Here is a 23,555-nt window from a genome sequence, read left to right as displayed (position 1 = left end):
TTAAATATTTTTCTTCCCCACTTTCTTTTTCCTGTCCTTATGGGAGTCTCATTATGCATATGTTGGTATACTTGAAGGTGTCCCACTGCTCTCTAAGTCTCTGTTCATTTTTCTTCAGGCTCCTGTCTTTTGAGGTTGACATGATAACAAAAAAGAATGAATCTGGGGTGCTGATGACATCATGGAGTCTCTGCCCCACCCCTGTAGCTCCTACCTCTGTATTTCATGGTGTGTGAAAGAAAACACAAATATCTTCAGGCTTTTTCTTCTGCCTGCTCAAATCTGCTACCTAGCCCCTTTAATTATTTTTAAATTTCAGTTTCTCTGCTTTTCAATCCAGTATATCTACTTGGTTATTTTTTAGATCTCTTTATTAAAGTTCTCTATTTTGCAAGACATCATTCTCATACTTTTCCTCAGTTTTTAAGGTCTGATTTCCTTTAGGTTTTTTTGTAGATATTTAAAATAAACTATTTAAGGTGTTTGAGTATTAATTCTAACATCAGGGCTTTCTGGTGTGGCCAAGTTTTTTTCTTTCTTTTTTAAAGTAGTATAGTGTCTAACTATGTATTTTGCTTTAGAAATATGGATAACTGCAGTAGTCTAGAAAAAAGAATATGACTCGGCCAGGCGCGGTGGCTCATGCCTATAATCCCAGCACTTTGAGAGGCTGAGGCGGGCGGATCATGAGGTCAGGAGATCGAGACCATCCTGGCTAACACGGTGAAACCCCGTCTCTACCAAAAAATACAAAAAAAATCAGCCGGGCGTGGTGGCGGGCGCCTGTCATCCCAGCTACTCAGAAGGCTGAGGCAGGAGAATGGCTTGAACCCGGGAGGCGGAGCTTACAGTGAGCTGAGATCACGCCACTGCACTCCAGCCTGGGTGACAGCGCAAGACTCTGTCTCAAAAAAAAAAAAAAAAAAAAAAAAAGACTCTGAACTAGCGTAGTTGCAGTGAACTGCACAAGGAAGGGCAAGTATTGAGGTGTTAACCTCAAAGGGTAATTAATTAAAATTAATTAACCAATTAAAATTTAAGATCCATTATCTGTCGTTGTGCCTAAAATACTTATGAATTTTTTAATTAAACTTGAGAGGTTATTGTTAGATTCACATGAAGTAAGAAATAATAGGAAAGATCGTATAATACATAAAGATCTTTTTATCTATTCTCCTTCAGTGGAAATATCTTATAAAATCCTTGTACATTATCACAACCAGGGTATTGGCATTGGTATTGTCAAGATATAGAACATTTCCATCAACATGAAGATCTACCATGTTTTTATATTTTTTATAGCCACATCCACTTCTCTTCTACCTTCATTCCATTCTTAAACCTTGGCAGTCACTCATCTGTTCTCCATTTCTATAATTTGGATTTTCTATTCCACTCAATTACTTTTCTATTCTGTTCTATTGACCTATGAGCATATCCCTCCACCAAAACCACAGTCGTGATACTCTAACTTCATAATAAGTCTAGAAATTGGGTATACTTATTTCTTCCAATTTATTCTTAATTTTTAAAAATTGTTTTACTTATTCGAGTTCCTTTTCCTTTCCATATAGATTTAAGAGTAATCTTGTTAGCTACAAAAAATTATTGCCAGTATTTTGATAGAAGTTGTTTGGAACTTGCATATTAATTTGGAAAGAACTGATGTCTTTACTATGTGAGTCTTCCAATCCGTGAATCCAGTATGTCTTATGATTTGTTTATGTCTCCTTTAATTCCTTTCATGACAGTGTTTTGTTTTCTGCAAACAAATTCTTTACATGTTTTGTTAAATTTATACTTATATATTTCATTTTTGAGTCATTTCAAATGGAGTGATTTTAAATGGTATAATAATTTTAAATTTTGATGTCTACATGTTCACTCCTAATATATAGAAATGTCATAGATTTTTGTATGTTTAGCTCATATTTTGTGACCTTGCTGAACTCACTTATTGGTTGTTAGAGGTTGGGTTTTATTGTCGTTTTGTTTTGTACATTGTTTGGGATTTTTTTTAATGGTGACAACCATGCTATCTGCAAATAGGGACACTTTTTTTCTTTGCTTCCAATCTCTATGCCTTTATTTTCTTTTCTTCATTGTATTATAGAACTTCCTGTACTATGATGAATAAGAATTTTGAGAGTAGATATTCTTGTCTTACTTCTCATCTTAAGTGGAAAACATTTCAGTCTTTCACCATTTAGTATAATGGTAGTATATAGGGGTTTTGGTAGTATATAGGGTTTTCTTTCTTTCTTTCTTTCTTTCTTTCTTTTTTTCTTTCTTTTCTTTTCTTTCTGTCTTTCTTTCTGTCTTTCTTTCTTTTTTGTAGCTAAGGAATTCCCTTCTAGTTCCTTTTCCTGAGTTTATTTTTATCATAAATGGTCAATGAATTTTGTCAAATACTTGTTATTCATTGATTGATATGATCCTGTGATTTTTTTTTTAATCTTCAGCCTGTTAAGATGATGGATTACATTGATTTTCAAATACTGAACAAACTTTTTATCCCTAGAATAAATGCAGCATGGTCATGTTACGTAATTCTTAAGTTGTTAAATTCTATTTGCTAATTATTAAAAAAAGATGTTTTTTCAAAACTCAGGAGAAAGCTGCAGTTTTTTTCTTTTCTTTCTTTGTTTTTTTGTGGGACAATTGTCTGTATGCTTTTGGTATCAGTGAAATAGGCTAAATAAAATAAATGGGAAATAGTTCATTTTCTTTTGTTTTCTGAAAGAAATTGTATAAACTGCTACCAATTCTTCTTTAAACATTTCGTAAAAGTTACTAGTGAAACCATCAGACCTGGAGATTTTTGTTCTGCGAGTTTTAAAATTACACATCTATTGTTCTAAATAGTTACAAGGCTATGTAAATTAGGTATTTTACATTGGGTAAGTTATGTTACTTTGTGTTCCATATCTTCTAAATTATCAAATTTATGTTTGTAAAGTTGTTTGCAGTCTTCCCTTAAAATCCTTCTCATATCAGCAGGACTTATAGGAATGTCTTCATTCAAAACTTTGGTAATTGTGTTCTCTCTTCACTCTCCATTGCTCCCTGCCCCCTCTCTCTTTCTCCGTCAATCTTGGTAAAAGTTTGTCAATTTTATTGAACTATGTAAGGGGCCAGCTCATTGTTTCATTGACTTTTTCCCTCTTGTTCTCTATTGTTTCCTGTTCTCAATTTCATTGATTTTTGTTCTTATCTTTATTACTTGTGTTTGCTGGTCTTTTTTTTGTTTTGTTTTGATTTGTTTTTTAAGGTTCTTGAGGTAGGAGCATAGAGTATTCATTTAAGACTTTTCCTTTTTTCAAATGCATGCATTTAGTTTCATAAATTTTCCTCTCAGAACTGCATCAGCTTTGTCCTACATATTTTGATATGTGCTATTTTTGTGATATTTTCTTTTTCTTTTCCTTTTTTTTTTTTTTTTTGTGACAATGTCCCATTGTTACTCAGACTACAGTGCAATGGCTCAGCCAGCTCACTGAGGATCATAGCCACCAACTCCTGGGCTCAAGGGATCCTTCTGCCTCAGCCTCCCAAGTAGCTAGGACTAGACTCTAGGTGCAAGCCACTACACCCAGCTAATCATTTTTACAATTTTATATAGAGAAGGGATCTCACGGTGTTGCCCAGGCTGGTCTCAACCTTCTGGGCTCAAGTGATCCTCTTGCCTCAGCCTCCCAAAGCTCTGAGATCACAGGCATGAGCCACTGTGCCTAACTGTTTTCATTTTTATCCAATTTGTGGGATATTTTTAAACCTCTCTTGAGACCTTTTCTTTGACTCATGGATTATTTAGAAGGGTTTATTTAGTTTCTAACTATTTATAGGTTTTTTTATGCTTCTACATATTCTTGATGGTTTTCTGTCAAGTTTTTCTGTCAGTTTTTGAGAGAGTAATATTGAAATTTCCAACTCTAATTTTGAATTTGACCTAATATTTACATGATTTATTTTTACTTTCATGATATAATAACCATATCATTACACTTTAGTTTAGTTTTCTGTAGATAGCATAAAATTGGGGCATGTTCTTTAATTCACTCTAGCAATCTCCGTCTTTTGATTGGTATATTTAAACCATTTTTATATAATTATTGATGTGTTAGGATTTAAGTCTGCCTTTTTTCTCTCTATGTTCTGCATTTTCTCTCCCCTGCCTCTTTTTTCCCCCCCTCTGCTGATATAGTTTGGCTCTGTCCCCAACCAAATCTCACCTTGAATTGTAGCTTCCATAATTTCCATTTGTCGTGGGAGGGACACAGTGAGAGATAATTAAATCATGAGGACAGGTCTTTCCCATGCTGTTATGGTGATAGTGAGTAAGTCTCATGAGATCTGATGATTTTATAAGGGGAGTTCCCCTACACAAGCTCTCTTGCCTGCCGCCATGTAAGATGTGATTTTGCTCCTCCTTGCCTTCTGTCATGATTGTGAGGCCTCCTCAGCCATGTTGAACTGTGAGTTCATTAAACCTCTTTCTTTATAAATTACCCAGTCTCAGGTATGTTTTTATTAGCAGTGTGAGAACAGACTAATATACCTTCCTTCCTTTGGGTTATCTGAATAGTCTTTAGAATTACATTTTGATTTATCGTTTGTTTTTGGGTAAAACTCTTTATATAAGCTTTCAGTAGTTCCTCTAGGTATTATATACAACTAGCTTATCACAGTCTGTGTGATATCACAGTATCATCAAATTGAAATGTAGAAACTTTCTGTTCATGTTTTTTACCTTCCTGTTTATTAATTTTTAAAATTATACTTTAAATTCTGGGATACACGTGAAGAACATACAGGTTTGTTACATGGGTATACAGGTGCCATCGTGGTTTGCTGCACCCATCAACCCATCATCTACTTTACTTATCTCTCCTAATGCTGTCCTATTTCTGGTTCTAGATCCTTGAGAAATTGCCACACTGTCTTCCACAATGGTTGAACTACTTTACACTCCCACCAACAGTGTAAAAGTGTTCCTATTTCTCCACATCCTCTCCAGCATCTGTTGTTTCCTGACTTTTTAATGACTGCCATTCTAACTGGTGTGAGATGGTATCTCATTGTGGCTTTGATTTGCATTTCTCTAATGACCAGTGATGATGAGCTTTTTTTCATATGTTTGTTGGCTGCGTAAATGTCTTCCTTTGAGAAGTGTTTATTCATATCCCTCGCCCACTTTTTGATGGAGTTGTTTGCTTTTTTTCTTACAAATTTGTTTAAGTTCCTTGTAGATTCTGGATTCTAGCCCTTTGTCAGATGGAGAGATTGCAAAAATGTTCTCCCATTCTGTAGGTTGCCTGTTCACTCTGATGATAGTTTCTTTTGCTGTGCAGAAGCTCTTTAGTTTAATTAGATCCCATTTATGAATTTTGGCTTTTGTTGCCATTGCTTTCGGTGTTTCAGTCATGAAGTCTTTGTCCATGCCTATGTCCTGAATGGTATTGCCTAGGTTTTCTTCTAGGGTTTTTATGGTTTTAGGTCTTATGTTTAAGTATTTAATTCATCTGGAGTTAATTTTTGTATAAGGTGTAAGGAAGGGTTCCAGTTTCAGTTTTCTGCATATGGCTAGCCAGTTACCCCAACGCCATTTGTTAAATAGGGAATCCTTTCCCCATTGCTTGTTTTTGTCTGGTTTGTCAAAGGTCAGATGGTTGTAGATGTGTAGAGTTATTTCTGAGGCCTCTGTTCTGTTCCATTGGTCTATATATCTGTGTTGGTACCAGTACCATGCTGTTTTGGTTACTGTAGCCTTGTAGTATAGTTTGAAGTCAGGTAGCATGATGCCTCCCACTTTGTTCTTTTTGTTTAGGATTGTCTTGGGTATATGGACTATATTTTGGTTCCATATGAAATTTAAAATAGTTTTTTCCTACTTCTGTGAAGAAAGTCAATAGTAGCATGATGGGTATAGCATTGAATTTATAAATTACTTTGGGCAGTATGGCTGTTTTCACGATATTGATTCTTCCTATCCATGAGCATGGAATGTTTTTCCATTTGTTTGTGTTTTTCCATTTGTTTGTGTGCTCTCTTATTTCCTTGAGCAGTGGCTTGTAGCTCTCCTTGAAGAGGTCCTTCACATCCCTTATAAGTTGTATTCCTGGTTATTTTATTCTCTTTGTAGCAATTAAGAATGAGAATTCTCTCATGATTTGGCTCTCTGTTTGTCTATTATTGGTGTATAGGAATGCTTGTGATTTTTGCACATTGATTTTGTATCCTGAGACTTTGCTGAAGCTGCTTATTGGCTTAAGGAGATTTGGGGCTGAGATGACGGGGTTTTCTTTTTTTTCTTTTTCTCTCTTTTTTTTTTTTTTGAGATGGAGTCTTGCTCTGTCACCCAGGCTGGAGTGCAAGTGCAGTGGTGCGATCTTGGCTCACTGCAAGCTCTGCCTCCTGAGTTCATGCCAGTCTCCTGCCTCAGCCTCCCAAGTAGCTGGGACTACAGGTGCCCACCACCATGCCTGGCTAATTTGTTTGTATTTTCTTTAGCAGAGACGGGGTTTCACCATGTTAGCCAAGATGGTCTTGATCTCCTGACCTCGTGATCCGCCCATCTTGGCCTCCCAAAGTGCTGGGATTACAGGTGTGAGCCACCTTGCCTGGCTGATGATGGGGTTTTCTAAATAAACAATCATGTCATCTGCAAACAGAGACAATTTGACTTCCTCTCTTCCTGTTTGAATACCATTTATTTCTGGAATTCTCTTGCCTGATTTCCATAGCCAGAACTTCCAAAGCTATGTTGAACAGGAGTGGTGAGGGAGGGCTTCCTTGTCTTGTGCTGGTTTTCAAGGGGAATGCTTCCAGTTTTTGCCCATTCAGTATGATATTGGCTGTGGGTTTGTCATAAATAGTTTTTATCATTTTGAGATGTGTTACCTCAATACCTAGTTTATTGAGAGTTTTTAGCATGAAGCGCTGTTGAATTTTGTCGAAGTCCTTTTCTGCATCTATTGAGATGATTATGTGGCTTTTGTCATTGGTTCTGTTTACATGATTACGTTTATTGATCGGTGTATGCTGAACCAGTCTTGCATCCCAGGGGTGAAGCTGACTTGATCATTATGGATAAGCTTATTGATGTGCTGCTGGATGCGGTTTGCCAGTATTTTATTTAGGATTTTTGCAGTGTTCATCAGGGATATTGGCCTGAAATTTTCTTTTTTTGTTGTGTCTCCACCTGATTTTGATATCAGGATGGTGCTGGGCTCATAAAATGACTTAGGGAGGATTCCCTCTTTTTCTATTGTTTGGAATAGTTTCAGAAGGAGTGGTGCCAGCCCCTCCTTGTACCTCTGGTAGAATTTGGCTGTGAATCCATGTGGTCCTGGACTTTTTTGGTTGGTAGGCTATTAATTACTACCTCAATTTCAGAACTTGTTATTGGTCTCTTCAGGGATTCGGCTTCTTCCTAGTTTATTCTTGGGTGTATGTGTCCAGGAATTTATCCATTGCTTCTAGATTTTCTAGTTTATTTGTGTAGAGGTATTTATAGTATTCTCTGATGGTAGTTTGCATTTCTGTGGGCTAAGTGATGGTATCCCCTTCACCATTTTTTATTGTGTCTATTTGATTCTTCTCTCTTTTCTTAATTAGTCTGGATAGTAGTCTATTTTGTTAATATTTTCAAAAAGCAGCTCCTGGATTCATTGATTTTTTTGAAGGGTTTTTCGTGTCTCTGTCTCCTTCAGTTCTGCTCTGATCTCAGTTATTTCTTGTCTTCTGCTAGCTTTTGATTTTGTTTGCTCTGGCTTCTCTATTTCTTTTAATTGTGATGTTAGGGTGTCGATTTTAGATTTTTCCCACTTCTCCTGTGGGCATTCAGCACTATAAATTTCCCTTTAAACACTGCTTATCTGTGTCCCAGAGATTCTGGTATGTTGTGTCTTTGTTCTCATTGGTTTCAAATAACTTATTTATTTCAGGCTTGATTTTGTTATTTACCCAGTAGTCATTCAGGAGCCAGTTGTTCAGTTTCCATGTAGTTGTACGGTTTTGAGTGAGTTTCTTAATCCTGAGTTCTAATTTGATTGCACTGTGGTTTGAGAAACTGTTTGTTATGATTGCCATTATTTTGCATTTGCTGAGGAGTGTTTACTTCCAATTATGTGGTCAGTTTTAGAATAAGTGTGATGTGGTGCTGAGAAGAATGTACATTCTGTTGATTTGGAGTGGAGAGTTCTGTAGATGTCTGTAAGGCCTGCTTGGTCCAGAGCTGAGTTCAAGTCCTGAATATCCTTGTTAATTTTCTGTCTCATTGATCTGTCTAATATTGACAGTGGGGTGTTAAAATCTCCCACTATAGTTGTGTGGGAGTCTATGTCTCTTTGTAGGTCTCTAAGAATTTACTTTATGAATCTGGGTGCTCCTGTATTGGGTACATATATAATTAGGATAGTTAGCTCTTGTTGCATTGATTCCCTTACCATTATGTAGTGCCCTTCTTTGTCTTTTTTGAACTTTGTTGGTTTAAAGTCTGTTTTATCAGAGACTAGGATTGCAATCCCTGAATTTTTTTTTTTTTTTTTTTTTTTTTTTTTGCTTTCCATTTGATTGGTAAATATTCCTCCATCCCTTTATTTTGAGCCTATGTGTGTCTTTGTACGTGAGATGGGTCTCCTGAATATAGCACACCAATGGGTCTTGACTCTTTATCCGGTTTTCCAGTCTGTGTATTTTAATTGGGGCATTTGGCCCATTTACATTTAAGGTTAATATTGTTATGTGTGAATTTGATCCTGTCATTATGATGCTAGCTGTATTTTGCCTGTTAGTTGATACAGTTTCTTCCTAGTGTCTTTACAATTTGGTATGTTTTTGCAGTGGCTGGTACTGGTTTTTCCTTTCCATATTTAGTGCTTCCTTCAGGAGCTCTTGCAAGGCTGGACTGGTGGTGACAAAATCTCTCAGCATTTGCTTGCCTGTAAAGGATTTTATTTCTCCTTCGCTTATGAAGCTTAGTTTGGCTGGATATGAAATTCTGGGCTGAAAATTCTTTTCTTTAAGAATGTTGAATATTGGCCCCACTTTCTTCTGGCTTGCAGGGTTTCTGCCAAGAGATCTGCTGTTAGTCTTAAATGTTCCCTCTAAATACTTTTAGGACCACATAAGATATTGTTATAATTTTTGCTTCAACCATCAAACATAATCTAGAAACTTCAAAAGATTTCTATTGTATGTATCTGTATTTTTGTTTGTCTTCCTTTTTTTTCTCCTCTTCTAAAATTCCTTCTCTTATCATGTCCTTTCTTTTTAGAGAATTTCTTTTAGTCATTCTTTAGGATAGGTCTGCTGGCCATAAATTATCTTAATTTTTCTTCCTAGGAATATCTTGCCTTCACCTTTATTCCTAAATGGTATTTTCACTAGATATAGGATTCTGGGTTGTCAGTTTTGTTTTTTCGCATTTTTTAAAAATGTGACTTTTTTAATGGCCTCTGTGATTTCTAATGAGAATTTCATTATTATTCTAATTGTTTCCCCCTATAACTAAGATGTTGTTTCTGTCTTACTGCTTTCAAGACTTGTTCTTTGCCTTTGGTTTTTAGAACTCTATGAAGTGTCTTCACGTGGATTTCCTTATGTTTATCTTCTTTCGGGTTCACATAGGTTCTTCAATCCAAGAGTTATTTCTCTTATCAAAGTTTGGAAATTTTCAGGTATGTAAACACATGCTTGCCATTTCAAGATGAATACCCAGTTCTGTGAGGATTCACGTCCTTGCTTCAGTACAACACAGATTTACTCTAAGTCATGCTGCAGCTGATCATTCTTGTGTCTCATTACTGCCTACTCACTGGGTATTATCCTGGACTTGCTCTTTATATGTGAAGCAGATTCCTGAATTCTCATTCTTTTCCACTGTGTGAAGGAGAATTGTAAAATGCTTGTTACCTGAATTTTCAAATTCAGTCCAGAAAAAAAAAATTTAATAAGGGTGATATTAAACTAATTTATTGGCATCTACAGTCTGGTAGATGACATCATATTGCATGTCAGACAGTTATTATCTAGTTTCTTATAGATATTGTCATTATTTTAAAAATACTTAGAGAAATAGTATTTGCCAGGCACTGAGGATATAGTGGTAAACAGTTCTTACCCTTGGGGTATTGCATACCAAACTGTACCTTGAATGTTAATATCAGCGCATGCCTTTTATAGGGATGACTAAACTTTACAGCTTGGTCTACATAATTACACTCCAGCCTAGGTGCAGAAGTGGGGATAATTTTAAGCAACTCAGTAAGAAATTTTTAAGGAGCTAAATGCAGGTGTGCATGACTCTTTCACTGAGGAAACTAACAATTTTGGAGTCACAGCTTATAACATGTTACATTCAAGTTTTGCCACGAAAGACCTCCTCTTCACTGTTCCTACCTAATCACAGGTTTCTTCACAAGGCTTTCACTGAATGTGGTATGCCATATACCATGTATAGTACATTTTGATTACCAGATACCAGAATTGAGGGTAGATGTTGTGAACCCTTAAATTTGCTTAGAGTTGAATTTATCACTTAATGAATGTTCTGAGGTGTGTTAGTTTTCTATAATGAATTACTACAAATTTAGTGGCTTAAAATAACATACCTCTGGAGGTCAGAAGTCAAAATGGATTTCACTGTGCTAAAACCAAGATGTCAGCAGGCTGCCTTATTCTCTGAAGGCTCTTGAAGAGTCTGTTTTCTTGCCTTTTCCAGCTTCTAGAGGTTTCCTTCATCCCTTGGCTCATGCCCCCTTCCTCCATACTCAAAATCAGTAAGGACCAGTTGAGTCTTTTTCACAGTGTCTTTTTATTACATTGGACCCACATGTGTAATTAAGGATAATCTTTATATTACAGATATCTGATTAACTACCTTAATTCCCACTTTCTTTCTTATCCCGTTTTCTTCCTCATGGCTACTTCATGAAGTGAGATAAGACTCAATGTGTTTTGAAGCTTTATGGATGAGGAGACTGAGACAAAGAGGATTTAAGTCATTTGCCTACCTGGAGGTATAGCAAAAATACTTCTAAAATTTAGTAAAAGTCCCATGCTTTTTTTGAAAGCTCACTGAATGAAAACATAATGTTTTTATGTAGAAATATTAACATTAAGTTTTTAAGGAAAGGATTTTGTAAGATACAAACACTTTGAATAGAACTGAGCTGTAATAATTGATATTTTAAATGGCCTCAAAGTAGGGAGGGGATGGGGCAACTATTAAACACCATATATCTGAACTTGGACTTCTTTTAGTAGTTTAAGATTTGTTGACCAATCAGGTTTAAAACTGAAGATTTAAATTTCAGAATTTTTCAAAATTTTCAGTTGTATCTCCTTTACTGTCAAATGTTTTGTATATATGTCATATACACCTTAAAACTCTCTAATCATTACTTCCCTGAGGGAATATATCAATATACTAGGCCAAATTTGGTAGGAAATACTGACATTTATGAGGAATAAGTTAAAATAAATTGTCTCTATTTAAGCCCAGGATATGTTTACATTGTGATGTACCAGATATAAATACATGGGTACATACTGTCTGTGTGTGAATTACCAGAGGAAACAGTTGGTGTTTGACATTGAGCTGTACTCTGTAACTAAGTGCACATCACTGATATATATCATGCCATTATTCCACTTCTGAGGGCTGTTTTACTCCTAGAATATAAGAATTGCAAAAACTAGAAAAAAAAAATCACTAAAAATTTCAAATTTCGTTTTGATCTAGAGTAGACCCAGGAATCTACAAGGCCTGAGAAGCCTAGATCTGGTTCAGTAGGTACCTCAAGAAACCAGCACAAACTTTTGTAGCTTCTGTAAAGAAGAGGTGATGAAAGAGTAAGTCAAATACCCAGCACTTCTGTGAACCCCAAAATGTATACCCAGTTGACCTTATGAATCTAGAACAAGAACAGAGCATAGGATAAACTTTCTCCCAGCCCAAGTAATTTAAATGAAAACAAACTTCCCATTATGTGAACGTAATGCAGAGTACATGTGGGAAGAAAAACGATTTTATGCCTGGATTTCAGCATATGAAACTTATTCTTGAAATAATGTTTATAATAGATCATAAACTTCTCTTGCTCATGTTGGCCAAGACAGCCCATAGGCCGATTTAGAACACTGATGTGTTTCTTAATGAGTATGTTCTTACTTTCTCTGCTCATGTTACCGATAGAAATGACAAAAAAACTTAATAGTTGACTGAGTCAGAATTTTCATTCTATATCAGGGTGTTTCTCAGTGCCAGACTCAAGAATGAGGTGGAATGGGGTAGATTATTGTGCTATTTTCTGTTCTGTAGCAGTTTTGTGGCAAGAGGTTTTAAATCTCTAAGGTTGTCGAAGTGGAAAGTTTCACCAGAAATGAATTAACATCAAAGAAAAACATGAGTACCTGTATTTGGATGTTTTACCACATACCCAAGACAGACAGTGGACTATAAACCTTTCATTTATTGGACCAATTGGGCTCCATCTGTAGACCAGCATGTTGTTTCAGTGTCTGAGACAAACCGCAAGGGATAGCCATACTTTTTGAATGTTGTTCTTCATTTTAACCTGTGTGTTTTCTGTGGTAAGGCTGGATGAGAAAACTATTAACTCATTGTGGTATATCTAGATATGTACCAGTGGGTGGCAGTAGATATGGCAGAGTTCTAAATAATGTAGCTACTTATAAGGGATGACGTCTAAAAGAAGTTTACTAATAGGCCTTTTTTGCTTGTTTGTTTTAAATTACAACTGTTTGTTTTGCATATTTTCCTGATTTTAGCTGAGATATTTAAATGTGATTTAAAAATATAATGAGAGCAAATACATATATAATGCTTCTTATATACCAAGCACTATTTTAAGTGTTTTACAATATTAACTGAAAGCCCAACACATTTGATTGTTGTTTAGGTATTTGAGCTAATATAGTCATATTGTTATACCTTTATTCTATTTTTCTTTACTAGTACAATAAAACAGGAAAAACGTTTGCTGGCAAATGTTATATTAAGCTGAGAAACTAACTGTCATTCATTGAAACAGATTTTGTGTTGCTGTTTGATTTTGTGAAATCTTCTGTATGCTCTATATTGAATATATCTTGCTGAAACAACTGTCTTCTTAAGTGTCTAGGTGTTTGCTTTCCATCATAGCCACGTTTTTAGATGTTGTCTTCGAAAACTGAGGAATCTTAACATGGACAGTTGGTAACTGTAGGTCTTCCCACAGATTGTTGATGTTACACAAGTGCTTTAATGACGTTTTCTTCTGTTTCTGTTTGGAGAGGCATTAGAAAATACATAGGCATTGGAATACTGTGTCATTTCAATACAAATCTTGAGAGTCAAAGCACGGCAGTCACTTTTGTGTAAAGAAAAAAAAAAAGTACTCGACCCTGGTCCAATTCAAAAGCCCTGGGCTCAGATTGATGCACCATTAACTAGCTATGTGACATTGACAGAGATATTTGATCTCGGAACTCAGTCCTCCACTGTGTAACCCCAGGACACTAGATTAGATCAGTAGCTTTCAGTTAGGATTATTTGGAGCTTTGCGGCTTCACCATGCCACTACAGGAGTCTACCTAAGGATAGGAAGGAGCTTGGCGGGCTGGTCCCCAGGCTCTCCACTTCTGTTTCCTTGAAAGCAGCTCCTTCTCGGCTTTTTAAATTATCTATTTATAATTTACATTAGAAAGTATATATGCTTTCACTTATAAGACAGAATTGTACTTCTTTAGGGGAAAAAAAGGAACCCTACGATTAGATTATTTCTGTGTTCTCTTGTTTCTAAAATGTCAATGATTCCAATAACTGGGTAGCTAAGGAAGAAAAAGAGAAACTGACCATTATCTTTGGCATGTAGCTAATGTCTTGAGTATCTGGAATGGAATGGTAGAAGGCTAAGTCCATCATTTATAGGCTCGTAAGGGTTGTATGTGCTGCTTTATTTGATGAATTTCATTATATGAAATTATATGACTGCCACTCACAAGTAGAAATAGCATAAATTTACTTTTTAATAAAATATTGAATTATTTGGAGAATTTGCGTTATCTATTGTGTTTAGTAAATTCCGGGACACATAGAATAACACTGGACAGGAGCACTGAATTACAGTAAGTTACAAGAGCCAGAGCTAAATGCTTTTCTCTAAACTGCAATCAGTAACTCAACATATTCTGCTGCCAATGTTACTCTGTCCAGTGCTGTTGTTATAAATGTTGCTGTGTCAGAAGCCCCTGTTTCTATAACTTTCTCTCCATTATCAGCTGGGCTGAGTTATAATATGGATGAGGCATTTTATAGGAATGATTAAAGAAAAAAATAGTCATTTCCCAGTTTGATCTTCAGTCTTCCTAGGAAGGTTCAAGTTACTAGATGGGTGAGTTGCTCATACACACCTGGACATGACTCACCTTTTAAAAATAAACAAACAATCTATCTGCTTCTTGGTTACCAGAAACCAAAATCAACATTAAAAAGTGTCAAACCTCCTTTAACAGCCAGATCACTGGTTGCAAAGACTGCAGAGGAAGAGATACAAAACTATCTTAGCCAAAAACATGGTTGTGATATATTAACCCTACGTGTGCCAGAGAAATGTAAAGCAGAAACAAGAAAAAACAGGACAACTGGATTATCCAATTCTCATTCATGATGTTCTGCTTTTTTATATGGCTTTTTCTCCCTCTAATGACTTTATGTCATAATGAGTGAGTATCAGCTCATTTAAAAAATTGGGGCCGGGTGCGGTGGCTCATGCCTGTAATCCCAGCACTTTGGGAGGTCGAGGCGGGCAGATCACAAGGTCAGGAGATCGAGACCATCTTGGCTAACACAGTGAAACCCTTTCCCTACTAAAAAATACAAAAAATTAGCCGGGCATGGTGGCGGGCACCTGTAGTCCCAGATACTCGGGAGGCTGAAGCCGGAGAATGATGTGAACCTGGGAGGTGGAGCTTGCAGTGAGCCGAGATCGCGCCACTGCACTCCAGCCTGGGCAACAGAGCAAGACTCTGTCTCAAAAAAAAAAAAAAAAAAAAAAAGGAAAAAGGAAAAAGGAACCAATCCAAGGAAAATACACAGGACTGCTGTCCTTTTTACCAAAGGTCTTTCATTAACTAGTGTTGATGGAAGCAAATTTCACCACAGCAACTTGCATAGTAGTTGAGTTGCTATTTGTATGGAACAGCAAACCAGAGAATAATAAAAGAAAACACGAACATGTCAGTGGTGAGCAAGGGAGCAGAGCAGCCCTTCAGCTCTTTCCATGCTGATAAGAACAAACAACAAGATTGTTCATTATAATGAGGGATACTAAGCACACTCAGTTATCACAGTATTAAGTCACTTCAACTATCTAGGGGTCTCACCTATATTCTCTCGTGTTTTGTCTGTTTGCAGTAGAGTGGTGCTTCTCAGCAATGCCCAGTAGCCATATTTCATCAGCACAGGTTAATAACCCTGTTCATCATTCCAAATGCATGTACTTGAACAATGCACCTAACGAGTGAGCAGTGGCATACAACAATGGTGTAGGTGGAGTGAGCAATTTTGGGGATATCAGTTAAATATCAAACATAGAAAGGCAGTAGTTAAGGAGAACATGGATGTAAAATATGGATGGGCCAGAGGCAGTGGCTCACACCTGTAATCTCAGCACTTTGGGAGGCCAAGGCGGGCGGATCACTTGAGATCAGGAGTTCAAGACCAGTCCATCCAACATGGTGAAACCCCGTCTCTACTAAAAATATAAAAAGTAGCACAGCGTGCTGGCTGTGGTGCCTGTAATCCCAGCTACTCAGGAGGCTGAGACAGGAGAATCGCTTGAACCCAGGAGGTGGAGGTTGCAGTGAGCCGAGATTACGCCACTGCACTCCAGCTTGGGCATCAGAGGAGACACTGTCTGAAGAAAGAAAAAAAAAAAAAAGTCATGGATGCCCTGATTGTTGACTTGACGTCAGAGAACTTTTAAAGCAGGTCAGAAGAATACAGACAAGTGTGTATTTTATTTTTAAGTCAGTATGAAGAAGGGTGCAATTAAGTATTGAGAGGTACAAATGTGAGCATGATTAAACAGAGCAGGATGATAGGAGAGCAAAGCTCTAGAAGTGGCTTTGTACTAACTAGGTGATCTCAGCCAAACCACCTGCACTTCTTTGAGTCTCATGTCTTCATATATTTGTTGTAGGATGAAACATTTTAAGGTGGACTAGAAAGTTCTTCTCAACTCTTAAGTTCTCTAGGTTTCTGAATAGAGATAAGAAGGTTCAATACAACCACATCCCTGGAGACTTTAAAAAATGGCAGTAATCCAACAAAAGCTAATTTAAGAAAAAGAATAGAGGAAGAATTATGTATTGAAAGTCCAGGAGGTTTGTGGGCTTCAGTCAAGGGTGGATGTAGTCCTCAAGCAATTCTGTTTCTTGGCTCTCATTTCTTCTTTGCCGGCCTCATTGCTTAATAAGTTTCTTCAACATAGTAGAAAATACAGACTTCGAAACGCCAGGGTAATATAAGCTGTGGCTTCAGAAGGAAAAAATTTCTCTCCTGGCATCCATATTAATCCTCTAATAGGACACCTCTGGTGTTGCTTAGCTCATATGTTCAGGGGGATAAGATGCTCTGACTTGCTAGCCTGGGCCATGACCTACAGCAGGAAAGATTAGTTAGGCCTCTTGACCAAAAGTTTCATGGAAATCACATGGAAAAGAAGAACAGGAGTTATCAAAGGAAAGATATGTGGCACAAAGAAAAAAAAAAAAACCCAAAACAGATGTCTGCTTATACCGTTATACAAGATGGCCAGTCAGGGAGAATATTTATTTAAAATTTAAAATGTATATATTTAAAATGCCAGTTCTAGGAATTCTTTGGTTGTTTTTATTCAGCTATCCCAAATCAAGCATTGTCATTGGCATCAGATTTGTCAGAAGAGTAGTATGACCCGTATGTATTTGGAGAAAACTGAGAACATAATTTTTAAGTTCCTATAATTTTATGAAGTTCTGTGAGTAGACTGGACTTCTATCTATATTTTATCAGATGAGTGAGTTGTGTTTGGCTGCATAAAAGATCTGATACTCATTATTGATCCAGTAAGTTTTATCTAAGGTGTTTGGAGTTGCCATACTAAGTTGACTCTGGAGGAACAAGATTAGTTTTCTTTTGTGATTGATGAACCCCACTATGTATTACTCCAGTTACACTGCACCATTAAACAATGTAATTCATTACAAAGGGCCCAGCTCTGAGAACCTCCTAATATCCAGAAATAATGGAGCTAAGTAGCCACATCCTCATAGGAACACAGCAGTGATCTTATATCTCACAAATATTGAACAGAGTTGGGGTAAGGACACAGTTTACTGAAACCAGGTGGTGTAGAACTCTGTTTTGTTGGCCTGCCTGATGTCCATTGTTCCTTCTGTTACAGAACCCTAATTTTGCATTTGGAAACTATTCTTTCTATTCTTAGTCCACTCCTTTTGGGATTATCAATGAAAGTACTCCATACTTTCCCCTAGCCAAGCAGTAGGCAAGAGATCTAAGCTAGGCTTGGTAGCTGTTCTCTTTATGCAGTTTCATCTTGAGTAGAATGACATAAAGTTTAGAGGAACCCAGAATAAAATACTCATTAGCTCATCAGCTCATCCTGCCCACATCTCGACCCAGCCAGACCTGCTCTAGTTGTTACTCCCTTCAGATTTGGGATCCTCTTTTCCAGTGTATCTATTTGTTACCTCTATATCCTTCTAATAACTTCTAAGTACATGTTATTCAATTAGCAACTCACTGCTATCAGCTGGCAAGTCCCAGGTACCAAACCACTCCAGAATTCCATTTATTTAGTTCTTGGTTCTGTGAGTTGGAGTTGACACTGGGCTCAGCTGGGTAGTTTGTCTGCTCAGTTGGGTTTCCATCTCAGTCATCTGTAGTCATCCTGAGATCGACTGGGCAACTCTGCTTCTGGGCATTTGCTGGCTGGCAGCTGGGGCAACCTGCAGGGTGACAGAGGTGGGAAGAGTCCTAGACCATGTGTCTGTTGTCATCTAGCAGATTGGCCTGGGCCTATTCAGATGTCAGTGACAGGGTTCCAAGTGAAAAAGTGGAAATGTGTGAGGTCTCTTAAAGCCTCAGTCCAGACTGAAACAGAGTTACCTCAGCTATATTGTACTCACCAAATCAAGTCAGGAGGCCAGCCCAGATGCAAGAAGTGAAGCAGATGTGCATGGCCTCTTGATGGAAGTAGCTACAAAACTGCAATGCAAATGAGTGAGGATGCAGGAAGAGGAATGATTGAGGGCACTTAAACAATCTTCCATACCCCAAGTTGGTTTCTGTATCTTATAGCTAAAGAACCTGATATGCCAATCAAAACCCCTTTAAAAATACACCCTAAAACACTGGCCTGCTCTTTTTACTTTTTGATGTACCTGATTATAGGAGGTTTTGGGAGCAAAGTCAGTTCCTCTACAGCATACAAAATAGAAACAATCTCTTATCCTTAATCCCAGCATATTGTGTCTTCGGGAGATTGCTTACCTCTCGTCTGTAACCCTCTTAGCTGTGCGGCCTCAAAGGGTCATTACCGTCAGTTCTGTCATCTGCCAGGTCTCCTGAAATTTTGGTGTACACACAGTTACAACACACCAGCATGACTTTGTCACTCTACTATATGACTGTTTCCTGCTATATCTAGTATAGCACTTGCTAAAACATTTGAGTTTGCCTTTCTGGGATACATATTAGGCTTCTCTAATTTATGTTTTCCTTTTATGTAACAGCCTCTTGGTAAGCTATATCAAAGAGACAGTAAGGCAAATACTCATATTAATATACACTGCTGTAGGTGTTTCTTGCCAGTTTTCATCCAAGTTCTGACTCAACCTAGTCCTCTTTAGGTTTGTGAGATATAATAAGATCATAGCACAAGGTGGTATAGCTGCAGGCAGAAAATATGTTTTCTTAATAACAAGTTCATAAATTAACGTAGGGCACTGAGACACCGTGGCTGTATACATGCATTAAGACAGAGCTCTCTTCAGTTGACGACCTTCCCTTGCAACTACTAATTTCTGTGGATGGTGCCAAACTCTTAGTCAAATGTATCTTCAATGCATCCCACCCTCTCAATGTGAAACAACAATTAATAAGACTTTATGGATGAGGTGGTGTTCCACTTCCATTAATAACACTTATTATTCCAGGGTGTTTTAATTTGGTTATAAAAATTGACTCTAGGGGCGGAACTTGGCTTGGGAGCTTATTTTAAGGGCAAATGGTTTGTTTCTAATTTTTCTTTCAAAAGAAAAAGGCTTTTCTTTTTTTTCTAAAGGAAATTTTATGTAGCGTTTAGTTATACAAGCATGAGACCAAAATTCCTAAAATATTGGTATGATTACAGATTTTTAATTGATTTACTATTATCCTTTGGTATGTCAGGTAAAGCTGAGAGACGTCCCAGGGCTTCTCAGCTAGCTTGGAGTTGGCAGGCTCCAGCGCTCTGCATGTCATCAGTTGGGATTAGAGGGTGTTTCTTTTACATTGCTTCTCACACTTCAACATCCAGTTCTCTTCTCAGGCAACAGTTTATACAAGCTACTGGCTGAACTGCATTTAATGATAAGAGGCACCTCATTTTTACATTGTATTTTGATGGATATTTTACTTTCTTATTACAGATCTACTGGAAGAGACCCAAAGAAAAGATGAAGAAATGGGATCTCTGCAGGTAAATTCTTAAATAGGGCAAGACTCCTTGGTATGAAAACATTTGTTTTCTGCTCTTTTATCCTTTATTGTTGTCACATTCATGCTGGTATAGCAAATGGGGTGACAAGGACAATGTCAGAACTATAAAGTTGGAATTTGCTTCCTTTAGATCAGTGCTTCTGAGAGCAGTGATCTAAAGCAGGAAGCCAAATCAGCATCTATGCTACTTTTGATAGGAAATTTTATTCCTTGGTATAGCATAACAGGAACTGCAGCATTAGGAAATGAAGACAGTATGCCTTCATAGTCATTTCCCTCAAAACAGGACTGATGAATGAGGATGAATTCATGGAATCTACATTTTCAAGTGAAAGTCAAAAGTATTCTGACCCCATGGGTGTCATCTACCAATGACCAACCAATTAACACATAAATAGAGCTTAAGATTGCCTTATACAGCCTTTCAATTCAGTAGAGGTTTATTCACATTTCTTGGGCTGGAAAATTGTGTTAGAAAGATTCCACTCGAATTTTAATTGACACTTCCGTGAGCAATGGATGTTAAGTTGACATCTGACAGAAGTTCTCTCTTCCCTTCACATTGGGCTAACTTACAAATGGCTAACTCAAGTGTCTGTCTTTATTAGGGGGAACATAATCAGTTATATTCCCATGACAGAACCAATTCACTTAATGTCACGTTGGGGATTAAGAACAGTAAATACTTTGGACATTTAGAGTTCTTCATTGGCCTGGAGCTACAAGGCAAGACTGGAGAGTGATGTAATGAGCTGGTTTGAGTGCTTTAAGGGTAAAGATTTTTGCTTTTGGCAAATGAAAGAGAGGCCACATAAAGTCCAAAGAGCAAGGGAAATGTTCTGTGATTGGGGATTCTTCTACTTGATGGTATATCCATTAAGAGAAAATTATATAATTGATCTGAAAATGCAGAGGAAGCATAGTTTATACATCTAATAAAAATGGTACATGTTAACTGCGGTTTTGTACAGATTAGATTATTTTAACATCTTGTACTATATTCAGGTATATGTATGTTAAAAAAAAAAAAAAGAGCATTGGTTGGTCCAGTCTGGGGCTAGGAAGAATCTCAAGTGTATACTTGACCTGCCTATCTCTGTGAAACTTATATCAGCAATGCTTGTTGTTACAAAAAGCGTAGCTCTTTGTACACTAAATGTGTATATTGAGAAAGTCTTTTTAGGCATTGTGGTTATGTGTTGTGTTTACCCAGAATAACATATATAAACATACTTATTAAGTGTATATCTGGCCTTTTGAAATGGCAGCACAAGTAATTTTTTCTTTCACAGTACAAATGTTGGAACTAGTAATCTCATTAAATTTAATAGCCTATGTTGCTTCTCAAACGTTTATTAAATACTGGCAGCATTTTCTACTGAAATGTCCATCCAGTGCAATAGAATGCACCAGCCAACTAGCTATGGACATTTATAGTTGGAGAATGTGTAATTTGATGTCCCAGAGCAGAAGAGTTAAATGTTGACACTTTGTAGTGGTAACTGGTGCCTGATATTAACACTCTATTATGAATAAAGAAGGAACTCTCGGAATGTACAAGAGTACAGAAGCATATCACAGAAAGCCTTTAATGTTAAAGGTTAGAGGAAAATCCTTGGAAAAGTGCCGATATTCCTGATTTCTGTATTCACATATGAATATCAGAGATGATAGTTTGGAGAATACTATTCAAGTATACATGCTGAAATCCTACAATGACACAATAGTACCTGGCTCTGTTTCTGATTCACTGGGTCACCTTGGATAACTCAATTGACTTTGCTGTGCCTATTTTCTCATCTGTAATAGAAAATCATAAAATTGTCTTCCGGAAGTGTTTAGTGTGGATTAGATGATCCCAGAAGGGAGAGCTAAATATTTAATTCCAATTTACAATGTTAGCACATTCTCATGTATCCAAATTGGAGTCAATTTTATTTACTCATTATCATCTTATAATTACATATAACAGACATTCTGCATTTTATGCTATTCCCCTTAGGGGTAGGGGGTATTTTATTTAGCTCTAAACCCTTTAAAATTTCCTATAAATGAGGTACTCTATTTACTCATTGAACAAACACTTACCATCACCAATTCTGTGCACACCACTGTACTAGGTGCTAGGGATACAAAGGTAAGCTGTGTATACTTCTTGCCCTCTATGTTACAATTAGTGAAGACTATAAAAATCAGTTTTTATAATAAAATGCTCAAAAATCATATTAAAGGAAAAGTATAAGTGACTGTGGGAACATATCATAAGAACATCTGTCCTTGTTTGTCATAGGTAAGTGTAGGTTGACAGAACTGAAAGGGAATTAAGTACAGTTGAGGTAGGTTAAACTGGAGTGGGGTGGCAATCCAAGTAGGCTTCCCAGAGAAAGCCAATGTTGGAGTGATAACTAGGAGTTAGCTAGGCAAGTTTACAGTGAAGATAAAAGTTTTCAGCAGTGGAAAGGATAGGGGAAGGCCTAGGGTAAAAGAGCGCAGTTTCATGTCTAAGGAACTGAAAGTTCAGTATATTGGAATATAGCATCTGAGAGAGGGGCAGCAAAACGAGAACTTTTTAAGTAAATGGAGGTCTAAAAGACCTTGTGGAGGAGTTTGGACTTTACCTTCAGTATATGAGAAATTGGAAAAGGGTTTGAAATAAGAGAACAATATGGTAAGTCTGCATTTTGAAGAGATACCTGGCTGTAACGTGAAAAATAATTAGAGGCAGGCAAGATTGAAACCAGGGAGACCAATTAAGCAGATGTTTGTAAGACTCTCAGCAAGAGATGATGGTGACCTGGATTGGGTGGCATCAGAGAGCATGAAGAGGAGTGGGTGACTTCTTACTATGTTTTAGAATATGAAGTCCGTGGAACTTTGAGACTGGTTGTTAGGCACTAAAAGGGAAGGAGTTAAGAATGATGCATGGGTTTCTCGATTCAGCAGCTTCACAGATAGTTGTGCTCGTCAGTGATATAGGAGGAAGTTGATCCGTTCAGTTTTTGATATTTTGAAATGTCCAGGAGGTAATGTTAAGGTTGGTTCATATGAGTCTGGAGCTCAGAAGGTGTTTGATCTGAACATGCAGAATTTGATGCCATCATATCTGTTATCCATATCATAGGAATGATACTAAAAGTCATATAGCAAATGTGAACTCCCAGGGGAAGTATTTAGAATGAGGAGAAATGAAATCCTAGGCCAGAACCCTAGGAAACACCAACATTTAAACAACAGGCTAAGGATGAAAATCTTGCAAAGGAATCTAAGACATAAAGGAAATAATTTCAGGAACACATAGTGCTATGAAGTTTAGCAAAAGAATATTTCAAGGGGAAGATCATCAACAGAACTGAATAAATATTTGTTAAATTCTTGGATCCATTTAGCTATGGGGTTTAGGTTTCAAAACAAAAATTTACCTTTCAATGAACTGTAATTTCCTATCATACCTGTCAATCAACTCTCACATCTTTCACTTTTCCGGATGTCCACTACTTAGCACAGTGCCTCATCTTAGTTAGGTACTCAGTAATTTTCTGTTTACTAAATAAACAAATGAATGCCACCCTACTGGTCTCTTATTTATATAGCTCCTATTCCCGGGTCTCCTCAAGATCCACCCATTAAAAAACGCCACCAATCCCTGTCCTGTCCTAGAGTTCATTTTTTGTTTAAATTTTTGAGGGAGAAACATCCAAATTCTGCCATTCCTGTACAGACACAGACACACACAAACACACACACACACATACACGCAGGAGTAATTTCACATGAGCGGTAGTAA

At 37.1% G+C, this 23,555-nt stretch overlaps 1 protein-coding gene across 14 annotated transcripts in view; it reads left to right on the top strand.

Annotated features, from left to right (window-relative positions):
• The window catches only part of CEP128 (centrosomal protein 128), a 441,752-nt gene that overhangs the window by 336,772 nt on the left and 81,425 nt on the right, over positions 1-23,555 (top strand). For all 14 annotated transcript variants that reach the window (XM_073998545.1, XM_073998538.1, XM_073998537.1 and 11 more), the window contains one exon: positions 19,702-19,751. In XM_073998545.1, coding sequence (XP_073854646.1) covers positions 19,702-19,751 — 50 coding nt within the window. The remainder of the gene's footprint in view (positions 1-19,701; positions 19,752-23,555) is intronic.

The sequence above is a fragment of the Macaca fascicularis genome, chromosome 7 (genome assembly GCF_037993035.2).
Source record: "Macaca fascicularis isolate 582-1 chromosome 7, T2T-MFA8v1.1".
In the NCBI taxonomy this organism is placed as follows: Eukaryota; Metazoa; Chordata; class Mammalia; order Primates; family Cercopithecidae; genus Macaca; species Macaca fascicularis.
The sequence above is the reverse complement of the archived record's forward strand: the minus strand, read 5'-3'. Positions and strand labels throughout refer to the sequence as shown.